Raw genomic sequence first — 17,255 nt, 5'->3', positions numbered from 1 at the left:
CACATGGAAACTTAACTAAGACGGCTTTAAATGTATGATTAGTGGATTACATTTATGAATTTGATTATTATTTTATTATGGAAAACAGTCCTAAATTAAAAATCTTACTTGAACACTGTCTCTGGTGAGGAGATGGTGAGGTGGAACATGTCAGACGACTCCGAGGAGACTCAGGATTTTCCTCCTCTGAGATTAAATATTAAGAGAATTGAAAATTAGGACACAAAAATCATAACTTCACTCAGTGAAACATATCAATGTGAAAACATGATTTAAGTCTAATAAATAATTTTAGGCTATGTCCATCAAATTAGTTTAGTGTTTCAGAAACAATTTATTCACCACATTATATACAAACATTGTGTTTAAAGAAACATAACTAGAGACCATCTTACATAATTTAAACATAATCTCACTTGAGCAGGTGATTTTGGCCACTTCATCATTATTACAGTAGGTCTGTCCCCAGGGTAAAGATGGACACTGCCACAGATGTGAATCATGTGTTCGACATTTCACTTCATCCAGCCAGTTACGAGCTGATTCCAGTCTTGGTGTAGAAGAGGATTCAACACCAGATCTTCCACAGTTCAGCTCTTGACAGATCAGACTCGCTGTGTCTCTGTCCATCTGGTTCCAGCACACATTACCCCAGGATCCATTGTAGAAAACCTCCACATTCCCTTCACAGCCCTCAGTTAACCTGATCTCTTTAAACTCTTGATGGAAAAGGATGTGCTTTATACATTTTTTAATTCAGGTTGTGCTAAACATGCTAAACAATACAAGGCTAATGCATGCTGCTAGCACTGGTAGCATCTGAAAAAGATACTTAATTATATTTTTATAGTATATTATGAATCTTATGTACTACTTGATTCTGCTTGGTCAATAGAAAAATATTTAAAAAGTAGCGGGATCCATATCAGCACTGTCTATCAGACCATCGATACAGTAAGATGGTCTTTGTTGCAAAATATGATCTATCTGCTCCTGATTATCCTGGTGTTTATTTTGCAAAAATGACCAGCTGCACATTATTCCTTTAAACATTTGAAATGATATATTTAAAAATCAATGAAATTACTTTACCATTTACCTGAGCACACGACTCCTACATCATCCTTGTGTTGACAGTCATGTTTCCCCCAGCCTGGAGAAGAGCAGTTCCACAGGGACGTCTCATTCCCCTCACACTCCACCTCATCCAGCCATATGGGTCCAGAACCAGGACCAAACCAGGCTGGTACCTGCTGGTTACTGAGGGCCACTCCACACTGCAGCTGTCTGCACACCACATGGGCATCTTTAATATCCCAGGAGTCATCACACACTGTCCCCCATGAGCCGCTGTGAAAAACCTCCAGCCTCCCTGCACAGTCTCCCCCAGAACCCACCAGCCTGATGGACCCGCGACCTGATATTCAGAGAGAGAAAAACACATTATTGATCACCAACAACTGAGGAATCTGCCCAGATGTTGTTGTTCTCACCAAGGCAGGTGATTGACAGCTGTTGTGTGGAGCTGCAGTTGAGAGTGTGTGGAGAGCTGCAGTTCCCCAGATGAGCTTCACTCCCAGAGCACTGGAAGCCCGTCACACACTCATGACTGTGTTCAGGACTGGATGAAGAGGAGCTGGAGAAGTTCAGCACAGAGCCACAGCCCAGCTGTCTGCAGACCACAGAGGATTCAGTGAGACTCCAGGAGTCCAGCAGAACTCTCCTCCAGACCTGATGGATGGAAACTTCCAGCTCCCCCTCACACTGTCTCTCTCCAGACAACCGCACCAGACCGTCATGAACAGCCAGAGAGGAATCTGATGGAAATATCTGGCATTTTAATCAAGATATTGCAAGGTATTTTATGCATTTAAAAAAAATAAAACCCCCTCACCAGAGCAGACGACTCCAACATCTCGTCTATGAGAACGTTCAGCTCGACTCCATGAAGAGATTGAACATTCTTTGAGTTTTGTTTCATTCCCGTCACAATCAAACACATCAGCCCAGATTTCACCACTTCCCTCTCCAAACCAGTCTGATCCCACAACAGACACAGCAATCCCACAATTCAGCTGTCTACAGAGGACACTGGCAGCTCTCATATCCCAGCATGCATCACACACTGTGCCCCATTTACTGAAGTACTGACGCTCAACTCGACCAGAACAAGAGTCTGAGCCGTTTACCAGTCTGAGATCTGTGTAACCTGTGCAGAGAACTGAAAGCTTATTTAAACATGAAACTAGAATCCAGATAATTGAGCAATACAACATCAGTATATAAGGAATGTAATTTATCTAAATAAATGTGAAATGTTTACTTAACCAGAACAAATCACTCCAACATCATTGTCATGGGAACAGCTGTGTATCTGTGAAGATGATCGTGAACAGAGGTGAATCTGAGACTCATTTCCTCTGCACTGAATCTCCTCTGACCAAACTCGACCCTTTCCTTTGCCAAAAGCATCTTCTCCCAGCACCTGTACAGGAGCTCCACAGTCCAGCTCTCTACACACAACCTCTGCATCCTGCTGGTCAAAGGCAGCGTCACACACTGTGCCCCATCCTTCTGTACGAAGAACCTCCACTCTCCCAGAACACAGGTGAAACCCGTCCACGAGTCGAAGTCCTTGCTCTGAGTTTTTGAATTATAAAGACAGATCATTAATTAAACATCTCTATTCACCTGGAACACTACAAAAATCTATCATTAAATTTTGACATTTTACATTTCATTAATTCACTTAATCTGAATTTATTTTATCTGTAATGTTATCTTTCATCTGTAATTTTATAATCTTCTTTAAATAAAGAATGTAAATAAGATTGTCAAATCCGGCTGTGAATAATAAAAAAGACATTAGGCCTATTTAGTGGGGATTCTCTGCATCGTATTTTATTATACGAAAATAAGGAATGGGAATAAAAAAATATCATGAACAAAATAATGAAATAGATTGCATGTTTCATAAGATTGACTGATGCAGTTTGTCCTCACCAGCATTAGACTTGTAGTCGAGACCGCCTAAACCGAGACCAAGACACTACCAAGACCAGATGGTATCGAGACCAAGACAAGACCAAGACCAAGACCAAGACAGACCAAGTCGAGACCAAGACCAAGTCGAGACTAAGACCGAGACCAAGTCAAGACCGGAGGGGAAAAAACATTATTGTTGAAGCTAAGCAATAACTTGTCAAATGTTGTTTTGCATTTGCCTGCCTATCTCTGCTGATTTCGAAGTCTCCAAATGAATCCATTCTGCAACTTTTAAATACATAATTATATTTTTTAAAACGAAATTATAGGCTTAAGTGCAGAATCCGAAAGTTGGTCGTTTTTGTCGCTATGGTTACACACACACACACCAGACGTTGACATGACGTTGGCGGTGCGCTCAAAGTCATCTGTCAGTTGTGCAGTTACCCAAAATCTCCTGAATGAAGGTAAAACCCATCATGTCACTGATATGTGTTTTACTAAATATTAATATATCAAAAACTGTACATGATATGTGTTTTTTAAATCAAGTGATCAAAGTGCTCGTTGCCGCTGCGATCAGTGGCGCGGATACAGTGTTTTCTCGCGTGGCTCGCGCGCACCGCACTGTCTTCACTCGGACGCGCGCTTCAATACGTTGCGGATATCGTCGTGGATAATGTAGTATTGTATTGCTCAATCCCCTGACCACTATGTCGGTCTGAGACAGCGAGACCTAGACAAGACCGGGAGGTCCGAGACCAAGACAAGACCGAGACCAAAGACCGTCAAGGCCGTGACAAGACCGAGACCAAGACCGGTCTCGAGACATACATCACTAACCAGCATACAGAAACATTATATTGCTTGAGTGAGGATTATGAAAGAGTGATGTGATAACAAGCTGAGGGACAGCTTACCTGAACAGACGACACCAGCATCTTGATCATGATTACAGTACTGTTCCATATCTGCTGTATATTCGCTATCTGACCTGCAGTCTTTCAGTGCAGTCTCTGATCCACTACAGAGCATAAAACCCATTGAAATTGGCCCTGATCCACTTCCAAAATGAGCTTCATATGTTGCTTTTACAGCCGTCCCACAGTCCATCTCTCTACACACCACTGCAGCATCAGCAATATCCCAGAAGACATGACACACTGTTCCCCACTGACCATCATGAAGAACCTCCACTCTACCAGCACAGGGATTATTGCCATTCCCCAATCTCACACTCACACTGTCTACACATGAGCGACAGGGAGACAACTAGTAAATATACCAATGTAAGTGTAACATCATTACATGGTTTTAGCTCATATGAAAGAATAAAGAACCTCTTTATGTACTTACCAGAGGTGGTGAGTTTTACCATATAACACAGAAACATCAGCATCAGAAAGCTCTTCATCTTCTGCTCGACACACACTCGTCAGCTCAGAATGCAGCACAAGGTTCACCTCTGCTCCCTCACACACTGAAGAAACTGGCTCCTGTCAGTCCCCTAAAGAGAGAGAGACTCTCACAGCTGCCAATGACACTCACTGTTACCTTATTAGACACAACAGAGGAAATCATCAAACAACTTCAGTGACAAATCAGAGGAGGCATTTCTGATTTTCTCCATATATATATCAAGAGAACATCTGCGCTGATGAGCGGGACTCCTCCTCCACCATGAAAAGACACTTCACTGAGGATAGAATCATATATTTGATAAGTCAGGATGGAGATAAAGTCACACAACTTAAAGGAGATTGATACAAAAACACTACAGGTTATATTCAGCATCAAAGCCTGCACCTGCACACAGGAGATACAAGACTGGTGACTGATTTTTGTAAGTCTAATCACTTCAAACACTTGTAACTTAGTAGAAAACTTAGTAGAAGTAGATACATTTTTTTCATGAATTATTTGAATAAATGTAACATTTTAATCTCATTGTTTCTGGATAAATTATGCATAATATTACTATATGTGGAATTTACTGCTTTGTTCTTTTATTCTAAAAATACAATTTTATTACACCATAGTATAAACTATATTGTTGCTAAGCTATTCAGATGTGTTTTTATTAGATAAATGAAATATTATCTACATAAATAGGTAAACCTATTTAAAAAAAAAAAATAACAGCAATGGATATTCGTTTAATGCTGTATTTGTCCAGCAGATGGAAGCAAAACACCTTCTAAAGACTCTAGTGTTGCACATTTCAGGATGGCAATCAATGGTTTTTCTTCACTTATAGCAACATTTATAAGTAACTTGTTTCATGTAGTAGAGCTCATTTCACTGCACATTTATTTTACACTTTGTCTGCTGTTGGGCCATTCCACTGAATGGGTGACATTTGCTTGTTGTAACTTCAAAATTAAACTTTTTTTTAAAATCTTTTTTCAACACAGAATCTAATACTACACATATTTAACTATTCAAAATGTGTATTGGTCAATCTCAGGCAACTTTATTTTTTATTTTTTACAAGATTTCTAAGCAGAAGATGGACGCATGTTTTCTCAGTCATGTTACCGAAACTCATGTGCCATTTAAAAAGCATGTTTAAAAGCATGCCAGTTAATTCCTTTGTTTTCCCCACAGTTAAGTATTTATTTTAAAGAAATTGTTGGTTATATGTTCAAATAGGCTAATTGATATTTGTGACAAAAAAAAAAATCACTATATATTAAGGCAAGGTGTATGTTAATAAAAAACACAAAGCCATTTTTTTATTTTTAAGAAGACCGAAGCCTCAAGTTTATCAATCTTTTTTTATAACTTAATTTATTAAACAATTGTATAAATGATGATAAACTGATAAAAACAGTGGTTTACCTTTATTTTTTTAGAAAAAGAAACAGGACAAATACGTATACAGTACGTAACAGGAATGAACACTTGGTAACAGGAATGAACATTGGGTAACAGGAATGAGTGTCCATATGTGTGTGCATGTGTGTGTATGAGAGAGAGTGTACATGAGTGTGTGCATGAGATTTCTGTGTTGAAGTGATGTACTCTGTGCCAGTAGTACTTCACAGTGAGTGAAGGAGGTGGAAAGAGAAAGAAGGAGAGAGAGAAGAGAGAGGGAGGGAGAGAGAGGGAAGTTAAGACAGAAAGAGGGAAAAGAGAGGGTTTCTGTGTGTTTCGCTCTTTCCCTTGCAGGATGTCATGGGTGGGTGTTTCTGGCACCTGAATAGTATGGGTTCTCTCCATCTTCTACAAAATATAAGACAAAAACAAAAAGTTTAAGTCACTTCGTGGCGGACTGGCTCCCTGGAAGCATGGTATTCACATTGTAAAACTAATACTAATGTCTACGATTTAAGTAATTGCAACCTTAAAACTCATAATTCAGGTGAATAGTATTATATCAACTAATATTTACAATATTAAATCAACAAAACAGAGGACTCTACTTACTCCTGTTACTTTCACTCCTGTTATTTTTCATATGAGTAACAGGACTGAAAGTAACAGGATTGAGTTTTTAAGCAAAAAGTTATCAAATACATGACATATGGTCACATAGCATTCATGCTAATAGAATGAAGACACTGGCAAATTCTGGTGACTTACCAAAAGTTAATATTTTTTAAATAAAAAAAAAAAACATAAGAAACAATTTAGGTAACAGGACAGTACGTTGAGATCGACCTTGTCAGTCATTTTTACAATTTCTTCAAATATACAGAAATTTAAATAAGAGGACTTACTTATGGTCTTCACATTGCCTTCAGACATAGACAGTAAAAGAAGATCCAGAAGATGCAACTTCCTGTTGAAAATGTGTCTTGTGGCATGTTCCAAGTTTTTCAGAGGGCGGAATGTGTTAGGGTAACAGGACTGAGTGAAAACCTGGGGACACGACTAAAATGTGTATTTTATCTAAGATATTAGATTAAATATTTTTTTCTCATTAAAAAAAAACATTTTAAGCATAAATTAGATATAAAGTCACACAACAATGCAACAAAAATAAGATTTCTGAAGAATTTTAATCATTACCCTGTATGGTAAAGAGATAGAGATGGGGACATGCATGCAACAAATGCTATTTTTTAACAAGTGTTAGTTTTTATGAATGTTTTTACATTTTAAATGTGCAGTTAATGTGCGGGACACTTCATTAATAATAAATTGTATTTTAGAGTTATTTTCATGCCTTTTTAAAATGTCCAGGGGAGTGACAGAATGTAGGCCTATTCACTCTCTAGTCTAGCGGGATTTTAATAGGCTATTAGGGTTTTCACTGACAATCATTTAAATTTGCCCTGTAATCTTGATTATTTGGCCGTGTCATATTAGTTTAGCATGATGGTTAATTCTAGAAGAAATTGAAATGGAAACATTGTACTACATCAAATTAGTTTCAAAAAGAAAAAAAATTAGATGCAGGTTTTTCACGGCATCTTAAAATGTTTTTAAGCTACATTGCATCTTAAAGCTCTTACTGTATAGGCTACACTGAAAAAAAAGCAGCGTGGTCAAAAACATCCGTTGAATGTTTACAATAGCATAGCAAAACAATAATAATAAAAAAGGGTAGTGAACGTTTTGTGTGAAACGAGATAACCAACACATTCTGGTGCCATTGATTTATGACCAACACCACCACCTGTTCCTTGTAACAATAGCCTATTTTTGTTCCATGTAGGCCTAATAGTCATATGTCAGCATAAAAATGTTTCAACCGTAAACAGAAATACTGTTTTGTGGTGTGTTGTTGCTATCATCGAGGATGCGCAGCGTTTGTGTCACCAAAGAAACTTCCTGTTCTAAATCTGACCGCAAGATGAACATGTATTCCTCCTCATCAGTGACGCGGGTCTGGTCCGAGCAAACACTAAAGGCGCTCTCCATTCACTCATTTACTGGATTTAATTAAACAAGTTAATACCAACCTTTTTTGTATAGACCTCGAAGAGTAACACTTGTTCAGGTAAGGCTGTAATTCTGTATTTAAGAATTCCTCTCTAGGCTATAAGAACATAACTTAATATCCTAATGAATTTTGGCATAAAAGAAAAATCGATAATTTTGACCCATACATTGTTGGCTATTGCCACAAATATACTCGAGCTACTTGTGACTGGTTTTGTGATCCAGGGTCACATCTCAGCGTGAGGAGGCTCTAAGGAAATACAAGGAAAAGAAAATGGCAACATATCAGCTGTTGAAGAGAAAAACCAAGAAGGGTCAGCCTAGTCTCAGCCTCAGACGTCACGCCCACGGAACGTTGGCTAAACATCTGATGCATATGGGGGTTCCGGGCAAGATGGCGGAGTGAGTGCACGTACGCAGGGGCGGCCTTACCTATGTTTCACCCGTTTCAATTGAAACGGGCCCCGCCCCCCAAGGGGGCCCCAACAGACCAGCAAAATCCCATTCATTTTCTCCGTAGGATATTGATTGAGTTACCCTGCGTGAAAGGGCGAGGCTTATTCCAACGTAAAACGCTGTATAATTCTATAGTTTTAATCAAATAAGGTTGGATTATTTCTATGTTGAGCTGCCTGTTCATGAAGCTGAAAGTACACGTAATAAAATAATATACCATTGATGCAAACCAACAGGAATCCTTGCTTTTTCTGCTCTATTATGTTTATGTTTTATGTGGGTAGGGCCCCATATTAGTTATTGAAACGGGCCCCCAGATGCTTAAGGCCGCCACTGCACGTACGCGACGGAGCTGTTCACCCTCAGACATGCATCATAGTGAATAATAGTTACTTTAAATATGTTCTTGGAGATACATTAATACTGAGTTGAGTGCACCGTGTCTATTTATTGTTAAGCTTGTATCGTGTAATATTCTCGCCTCTTAACGACACACGTGAGGAAAAACCTCGGCTAACGGCTTACCTAGCTAGCAAACCACTACTACAGCAGCATGCAGGTACCGATGGACAATCCGCTTGTGAACAACCTACACGACTACTGCATGGCGGATGCTCCGGTGATCTCCCTCGGGGACCCAGATTTCCCCCCTCTCCCCATAACTCCTTCCTCAACTCCCTCCAAACCTCCTGCACCAAAAAAAATGAAGCCGCAGCGCTCCGTGGATCTAGACAGTGAGGATATTGTGCAGAGAATCTCAGTCATCTTCAACACGAGAATCGACTCTCTGGAAAAGAGTGTGGAGAGAATGATTTCCAACAATACTCTAAAGATTGAGGGGCTAAAGAAGACTGTTGATTTTGCCTGCGCTGAGATCCGTGAAGTGAAAGGTAAAGTGACACACATTGATGACCGAGTCAACGTGGCGGAGAAAAAGACGAACATACTGGAACAACGAATCACTGAGCTGGAAAACTATTCGCGACGGTGGAACCTGCGACTCTACGGTATGGCTGAAAACGCAGATCAAAACGTCCGCCAAGAGGTTATACACATCTGTCAGTCTATCCTGCCGGAGCACAAGGCTAAACTCCCTGAAGTTATTGACTCATTGCACCGTCTTGGACAACTAAAGAAAGGGGCCACCAAGCCTCGAGGGATAATTATACAGTTCAGTGCTCGTATCTACCGCGACGCTGTATGGAAGGCTGCAAAGAAGTCCACCTTCCTGCAAAACAACAAGCTACGTTTTGCCGAAGACCTATCCCCAGCAGTCAGAGAGCGAAGGATGCAGTTGTGTATGGGACGATTTTAGTATCAAAATGATTAACACGTGCAAGCACACTTATCAATGAACTTGATACATGTTGCAGAAATGTTTTATCCATGCCTTTCAACTTGCGTGTGCAAAATTCAAAATTGAATGAATGTGAAGCAATTTGTACAAATAGAGACATTTTTGTGAATACAAATGTTTTCCTTTGTATTAGTGTATCATAATTTGCACATGCAACACAGAAGACGTGCATGTGTGGATCAGGTGACGCGCGTGCATTCATTGACTCGTTTCTAAGTCGATCCTATTTGATTCATTTGGATTTTGAGACTTTCATTTCGCGGGTTTCGCCTTGCACGATCCACACACAGCTGTCTGAGAAAAGCTGCTACCACTAGATGGCAGTATTCTGCTAAAACAGACAACGGCAGCATAATCAAGCGTTCTTCCGCATTTAAGACGCTTAATGAGAGTGATATTGAAGCACCAAATTTAGTACACAATAATATAGGCCTACCCTATTAATAAAGCATACTTTATAGAGGCAAACATTACGTCAGATTATGAACAACACCCATAGAAACCCATTATAAAACGCTTAACGTGCAATCGCGCGTTGCATGTTCAATAAGGTGTATTGGCTACTGAGTTTAAATATCACCGTCTTACTGCATTGACGTTAAGCTTTTTCTTTATAATATGCTCTATGGGAGGAAAACTATATAGCCTACAGACAAGAGACTACATGAACGCAATGTACGGCGTTTCAAGTTAATAACATTTCCTTCCCGAGCCTGTTAAAAAGAAAAAGCTTAACATGAAATAAAAATTCTGCAGTTGCGTTTAACTTTGCATGTGAATGGGAGAGCAACCGGTCCGAGAGCGCAGTGAAGTATAAGTTTTAGGTTTGATATTCGCCTCATTTTATAAAGGGACCATCTACAAACTCCACTCACAGTCAAAAAAATATAAACGTCCAGTCATTCATTCAAATGAACATATTTCCAAGGTTATATTATAACCTTGGAAGTCTAGTGGGCAGACTGACTTAGCCTACTGTTACTGTAGCCTACTATGTCCAGCCAATATCTCGATTGAACAGTAGCCTACAATTGTTTAATTTACTGTAAATTGTTTTTCTATTCATGTTCCAAAGGTTGTAGTACGTTCCTAGTGACAAGTCAGGTGAAATTTTACATTATTCACTTGTAGTAAGTCACCAAAAACCCGTTTGGTTAATTACAGTAATTTTTTTATAAAATAATAATTGTTTACTAAATAGGCTACATGAAGGGAGTTATTGGGGCAATTTCACCTGTAGTAAGCCAGTCTAGTCACTGAACATACTACAACCATTTTGAACATGAAAAAACCCTTTTGGTGAATTACAGTATTTTTCTGCAGAATACAGGCTACATGAAGGGAAGTATTGTCCAAATTTTACTTGTAAGTCAGTCTTACAGAAACCTTCTACGAGCTTTGGAATTTGAAAATGTCTGTTATTAAATTTAAAAAGTAATTTGAATTAAAACAAATTATACGTTTTAACCACTGATCTATATAGAATGACATTATAGATCAGTGGTTTTAATGCAGTTAGTGGAATTGGCAGACGTTCCCTTGTGCATCATGAGCTGTGGTTAGCGCGTCAAAGCATTCTCATGTAGAAATATGCAGCTACAGGCCCGCTACGCCAGTTGATTTTCAATTAATATTTCATGTCGATATACAATGGTTGCATATTGTTAAAACTCATCGTGCTATAGTAAGACTATAGCCTATGGCTTAAGGGTCAAGGGAAAACAAATGTACTGCGAAAATCGTCTTTAATATTTAAAAACAGACATTTTTAAATTCCTGCTTGTATACTATGTACACAATGTGTAGTCAGATAAAAAATAAGCATATAATATGAACGCAACTGCGAAATTTCACCTTTTTTTAACAGGAAGGAAAATTGTATTAACTTGAAACGCCGTGCGTTGCGTTCATGTAGTCTCTTGTCTGTAGGCTATATAGTTTTCCTCCCATAGAGCATATTATAAAGAAAAAGCTTAACGTCAATGCAGTAAGACGGTGATATTTAAACTCAGTAGCCAATACACCTTACTGAACATGCAACGCGCGATTGCACGTTAAGCGTTTTATAATGGTTTTCTATGGGTGTTGTTCATAATCTGACGTAATGTTTGCCTCTATAAAGTATGCTTTATTAATAGGGTAGGCCTATATTATTGTGTACTAAATTTGGTGCTTCAATATCACTCTCATTAAGCGTCTTAAATGCGGAAGAACGCTTGATTATGCTGCCGTTGTCTGTTTTAGCAGAATACTGCCATCTAGTGGTAGCAGCTTTTCTCAGACAGCTGTGTGTGGATCGTGCAAGGCGAAACCCGCGAAATGAAAGTCTCAAAATCCAAATGAATCAAATAGGATCGACTCAATGAATCGAGTCAATGAATGCACGCGCGTCACCTGATCCACACATGCACGTCTTCTGTGTTGCATGTGCAAATTATGATACACTAATACAAAGGAAAACATTTGTATTCACAAAAATGTCTCTATTTGTACAAATTGCTTCACATTCATTCAATTTTGAATTTTGCACACACAAGTTGAAAGGCATGGATAAAACATTTCTGCAACATGTATCAAGTTCATTGATAAGTGTGCTTGCACGTGTTAATCATTTTGATACTAAAATCATCCCATAGTTGTGGCCTCTGGTGGCTAAAGCGCGAGAACAAGGGAAGGCTGCTTACTTCGTGGGAGGTCGTGCCTTTGCCAACGGTGCTGAACTGTTTCCAGTTACCTGAAAGTGGTAAACGTCACACCTGTTAACATGTGCCTTAAGTCGAGTTAAGCAATAATATCCTAAATACTTGTCATTCACTATATGTTTTTCTATCTGTTCTGAGAAACAATATATTTTTCAATTTATTAGGAAAAAATTGAGCACTTTATAAGGATTATTGAGCACTTTAATGACACTCAACTTAAAATACCTTCAAGACAACTTCTATTACTTCCTGTTCAATTATTTGCAATGTTCTGTAGGCTAACATTTTATGTCTAATTGCTAATAACTTAAGTTGTCGACTGAAAACCTAGGTATTTCCTTAGCTTTCACTGTATCACTAAGTTTCGCTATGCACCTTCTATTTAAGTTAATTGGTGCAGCTCCTTACAGTATGGTTAAAGTCTAATTTCATCCAAACTTTACTTTTTGCATTGTTCTATCTGTTGTTGTTAATACGTCTTTATCTATCATTACTCTTAATGCCAGGGGGATAAGGAATATTGTTAAGCGCAAGGCGTTGTTTTTGTTTGTCAAGCAGCACAAATCTGATTTCTGTTACATTCAAGAGTCACACTCAGTTCCGGAAGATAGTAGATTATGGAGATCCCAATGGGGGAATGATCTGTGGCAGGCTCACGGGTCTGAACATTCTGCTGGTGTTGCGACTCTAAAATATAATTTTCCAGGGACTATTTTGTTTTCTGTCAGTGATACTTCAGGTCATTTTATTTTTCAAGTATTAACCATTGAAAACTTTACTTTGATAGTTATTAACATATATGGTTATAATTCTAACCATGAGAACGACATATTGCTTGAAACTCTCGAGAAACATATACAAAATTCCCTTAATAACTTTCCAAATTCAGGTATAGTAATAGGGGGGGATTTTAATATGATTCTGGATCACAATATTGACTGTTGGCCTCCACGTGTTTCCACTGCAGTAAATGTTAATTTAACATTATTTATGCAAAAATTTAATTTGGTTGATGTATGGAGAGTTAACAATCCTAACATAAATGCTTTTACTTGGAGTAATAGAAGTGCCACCAGACGTTCACGATTGGACTACTGGTTAGTTTCTGATCATTTGAATATTGATAAAATTTCAGTTAATATCATCACAACCCCATTAACAGATCATAATGCTGTCTCCATCTTTATCCCATTACAATCTGCCCCTTCCACAAGATGTAGGAATGCTTACTGGAAATTAAACAGTTCGCTTCTAAAACGTGATGAGGTAAAATCAGACATTACAAATCTAATATTGAAATTCTGGAATAAAGCAAAGTCCGAGGGTGCTTTTGGTAGCAATTGGGAACTTCTGAAATTTAAAACTGGCCAATATTTGAGGAATTATGGTAGTATCTTATCCAAAAATCGTAAATTGGAGGAAGAAAGAGTGGTCTCTAATATAATTACCTTATACCAGAAGGACCCTGCAGATATATCAGAAGAGGAACGGCTAACGTTAATTTCGGAACAACTTAAATTAAATGAAATTTACTCTAACAAAGCAAAAGGTGCCTTTATAAGGTCAAGAAAAAGGTGGATTGAAGAAGGGGAGCAGAACTCTGCCTATTTTTTCGGCTTAGAAAGATATCATGGGAAATCTAATTTAATCCAGAAACTTAATATTAACGATACTGTAACTGATAATCCGAAGAGTATAGCTGTTTTCTGTGCGGACTTCTATAGAAATCTATACAAATCAAAATATTGCCATCAATCATCCACTACATTCTTGAACTCTCTGACCGTCACTCCAATCTCTCAAGATGATAGGAAACTCTGCGATGACCCTATAACCTTGCAGGAAATTACATTTGCAATTGAACATTGTAAAACTAACAAATCTTCTGGAGTTGATGGCCTCTCTGCAGAATTTTATCAGGCTTTTACACAAGATCTAGCGCCCTTTCTGCTTGAAGTAATATTAGAAAGTGTTGAAAAAGGCTCTCTACCCCCTTCGCTGACCCAAGGCTTAATTACGTTAATCCCCAAACCTAAAAAGGATCCACTGTTTATAGATAATTGGCGACCTATTTCATTACTTAACACAGACTACAAAATTTTTGCCTCAATTATTGCAAAACGTTTAAAAAATGTTTTAGACCCTATTATTGATGAAGTCCAATCAGGTTTCATGAGAAATAGACACATATCAAACAATATTCGGCTTGTCTTAGATATAATTGATTATTCATTTTTATGTCCTGATGATAGCTTTATCTTTTTCTTGGACTTCTATAAAGCTTTTGACACAGTAGAACATAATTTTATATTTAAAACTATTGAGAAATTTGGTTTTGGGGATTGTTTTTGTAATGCTGTTAGAACAATGTACTGCAAAGGCAATAGCTCTATCAAATTAAAAAGTGGGACATCGCCAAGATTTGAGCTGCAAAGAGGCATCCGACAGGGCTGCCCTGCCTCCCCTTACCTATTCATTTTGTGTACTCAACTTCTTTCCACCCATATTAAAAATAGTGCTTTAAGAGGAATTTCAATTGCAGAAAGAGAAGTTATCCTCACCCAACTAGCAGATGATACTACATTATTTTTAAAAAATGCCAGCCAAGTGCCAATCGCTATCAAAACAATAGAGTTATTTTCTGCAGCTTCTGGACTCTGCTTAAATCTGAAGAAGTGTGAACTTTTTTCCCTTAAAGAAAGTGACACCTCCCAGATCTGTAGCATTCCGATCAAAGATAAGATCACTTATCTAGGGATTACTATAATGAAAAATGAGGAGGAGAGATGCTCTGTAAACTTTAATTTAATTAGTGATAAGACAAAGAAAAAGTTAAATCAATGGCTGCAGAGGGATTTATCCTTGAAAGGACGAGTTTTGTTGACAAAGGCAGAAGGTTTATCCCGTCTTACATATGCAGCTATCCCCTTGTTTGTCAACAAAAAGCTCTGTAATTCAATTGATAAGTCTCTTTTCAATTTTATTTGGAAAAACAAGACTCATTATGTGAAAAAATCTGTTATAATGAACACATTTGAACGTGGTGGTCTAAACTTTCTTGATTTTACAACCCTCAATAATACTTTTAAAATAAATTGGATAAAGCACTTTCTAAAAAATCCTAACTCTACCTGGAATTTTATACCTAACTATATTTTTTCTAAGGTTGGTGGTCTAGAATTTTTACTTTTATGTGATTATAAAATAGAAAAAATTCCCTTAATTTTATCTAAATTCCATAAACAAATGCTCTTAGCATGGTCATTAATCTACAAACATAATTTCTCCCCACATAGGTGCTTCATCTGGAATAATCGGCTTATTAAATTCAAGAATAAATCCTTATTTTATAAAACCTGGTTCAATAATAACATATTTCTAGTATCCCAACTATTAAACGATAATGGATCATTGCTGAATTATTCTGAATTCCTTCACACTTTTGGCATTCCAATCACCCCAAGAGAGTTCGCAATTGTTATGGATGCCATCCCATCTGGTATTTTAATTCTCTTAAAAGGGACTAGAAAACCTGATTGCCTACCAGCTTTGGACCCTAAATTAACCTCAGTTGGTAATGTATGTTTCGCAATCACAATGAGGAATAATAATAGGAATATTCGCTCTTTATTCCAGAGAGATGTCACCTGCACCCCTAATGTTGTTCCCTATTGGTCTAACTTTGTTGATAACCTGAATTGGGGGAATATATGGAACCTTCCTTATAAATACCTCCTTACGAATAAAGTAAGAGAAATCTCTTTCAAAATGATACATAGGTATTATCCTGCTAAGCAATATCTCCTAAGGTTTAAGCTTGACATATGTGTTAAATGTTCTTTATGTGGAGTATGTCCAGAAACAATGGTACACCTGTTCTGGCAATGTCCCTACACCATCAGTTTCTGGAAAGATCTGTCCCGATACATTACTGTTAAACTTATCGCTGATTTTTCTTTGTTATGGAGGGATGTGCTGTTTGGTCTCCATGTTGACAAAGGTAAAAAACAGAAAGAAATATACCTAATTAATCTATTGATCATTTTAGGGAAATATCATATTCACAAAGCCAAATTTAGTAATTCTAAACCTTCCTTTATTGCTTTTGGTAAGGAGGCGGAACAGTACATCAAATCCATTTATGATTCACAAAATAAGAAGGCTGCTAAAACCATTCAGTTATGCTCTATCTTTAATGTATTTATTTGAAACTTCCCCTGGCTCTGTTCTTGTCTAATATTGTGTTTTCTGTATTAATGACTTTATTTGTGTGTCTTGCTGTTTGTATTGTTAAGATTTAATAAAAAAAAAAATAAAAAAAATCTGATGCATATGGTACACTTAACTGGAAACACTTCAGGAATGTCGAAGTCGTCATCTGATTGGTTGAATTTTATCGGATTTCCGGGGGGCGCGAGTGTCGCGTTTATTTTCGGTCCGCCGGGAAACAAAGCGCAGACGTGCGATTGCGGAAGAAAAACTGTTGTGTTTACATGAGTGACAAGGAGCATTTATCAAGATCAGCTAAACGTAGGATTCTCAAAAGTATGCGAGGTTCACGGCATAGACTCTTGAAGTTTTCTTCTCCTTCTTTGATTTTCTATGCTGACTGACTTGTTGCACGCAGGTCTGTTGTTGTGGGGACATTTCCACGCCCCGAAACGTGACGCTGAACGAAACGAACTGTAATTGGTTGTTTTACATGTCGGTCAAACGGCCTTATGGGCGGGCCTTGGCCAAAGAAAGCTGCTATGAATTCCAGTCCGTCAGTCTGAAGGTCTGGCTACGCGAGACTAGGGTCAGCCCAACCTCAACCTGCAGATGGAGCTGTTGCTGCAAAAGATTCAAGCTCAGCGCAAATAATT

At 38.0% G+C, this 17,255-nt stretch overlaps 1 protein-coding gene across 1 annotated transcript in view; it reads right to left on the bottom strand.

The window, feature by feature from the left end:
• Positions 1 to 17,255, bottom strand: part of LOC130089875 (scavenger receptor cysteine-rich type 1 protein M130-like) — a 53,435-nt gene that overhangs the window by 535 nt on the left and 35,645 nt on the right. The window contains exon 23 of the mRNA XM_056257442.1: positions 109 to 186. Within this exon, the coding sequence (XP_056113417.1) occupies positions 109 to 186 (78 nt within the window). The remainder of the gene's footprint in view (positions 1 to 108; positions 187 to 17,255) is intronic.

This window comes from Rhinichthys klamathensis, unplaced genomic scaffold (assembly GCF_029890125.1).
Source record: "Rhinichthys klamathensis goyatoka isolate OS25496 unplaced genomic scaffold, OSU_Roscu_1.1 h1tg000139l_1, whole genome shotgun sequence".
NCBI lineage: Eukaryota > Metazoa > Chordata > Actinopteri > Cypriniformes > Leuciscidae > Rhinichthys > Rhinichthys klamathensis.
Note: the sequence above shows the minus strand (reverse complement) of the source record. Positions and strands in the feature narration are given on the sequence as shown.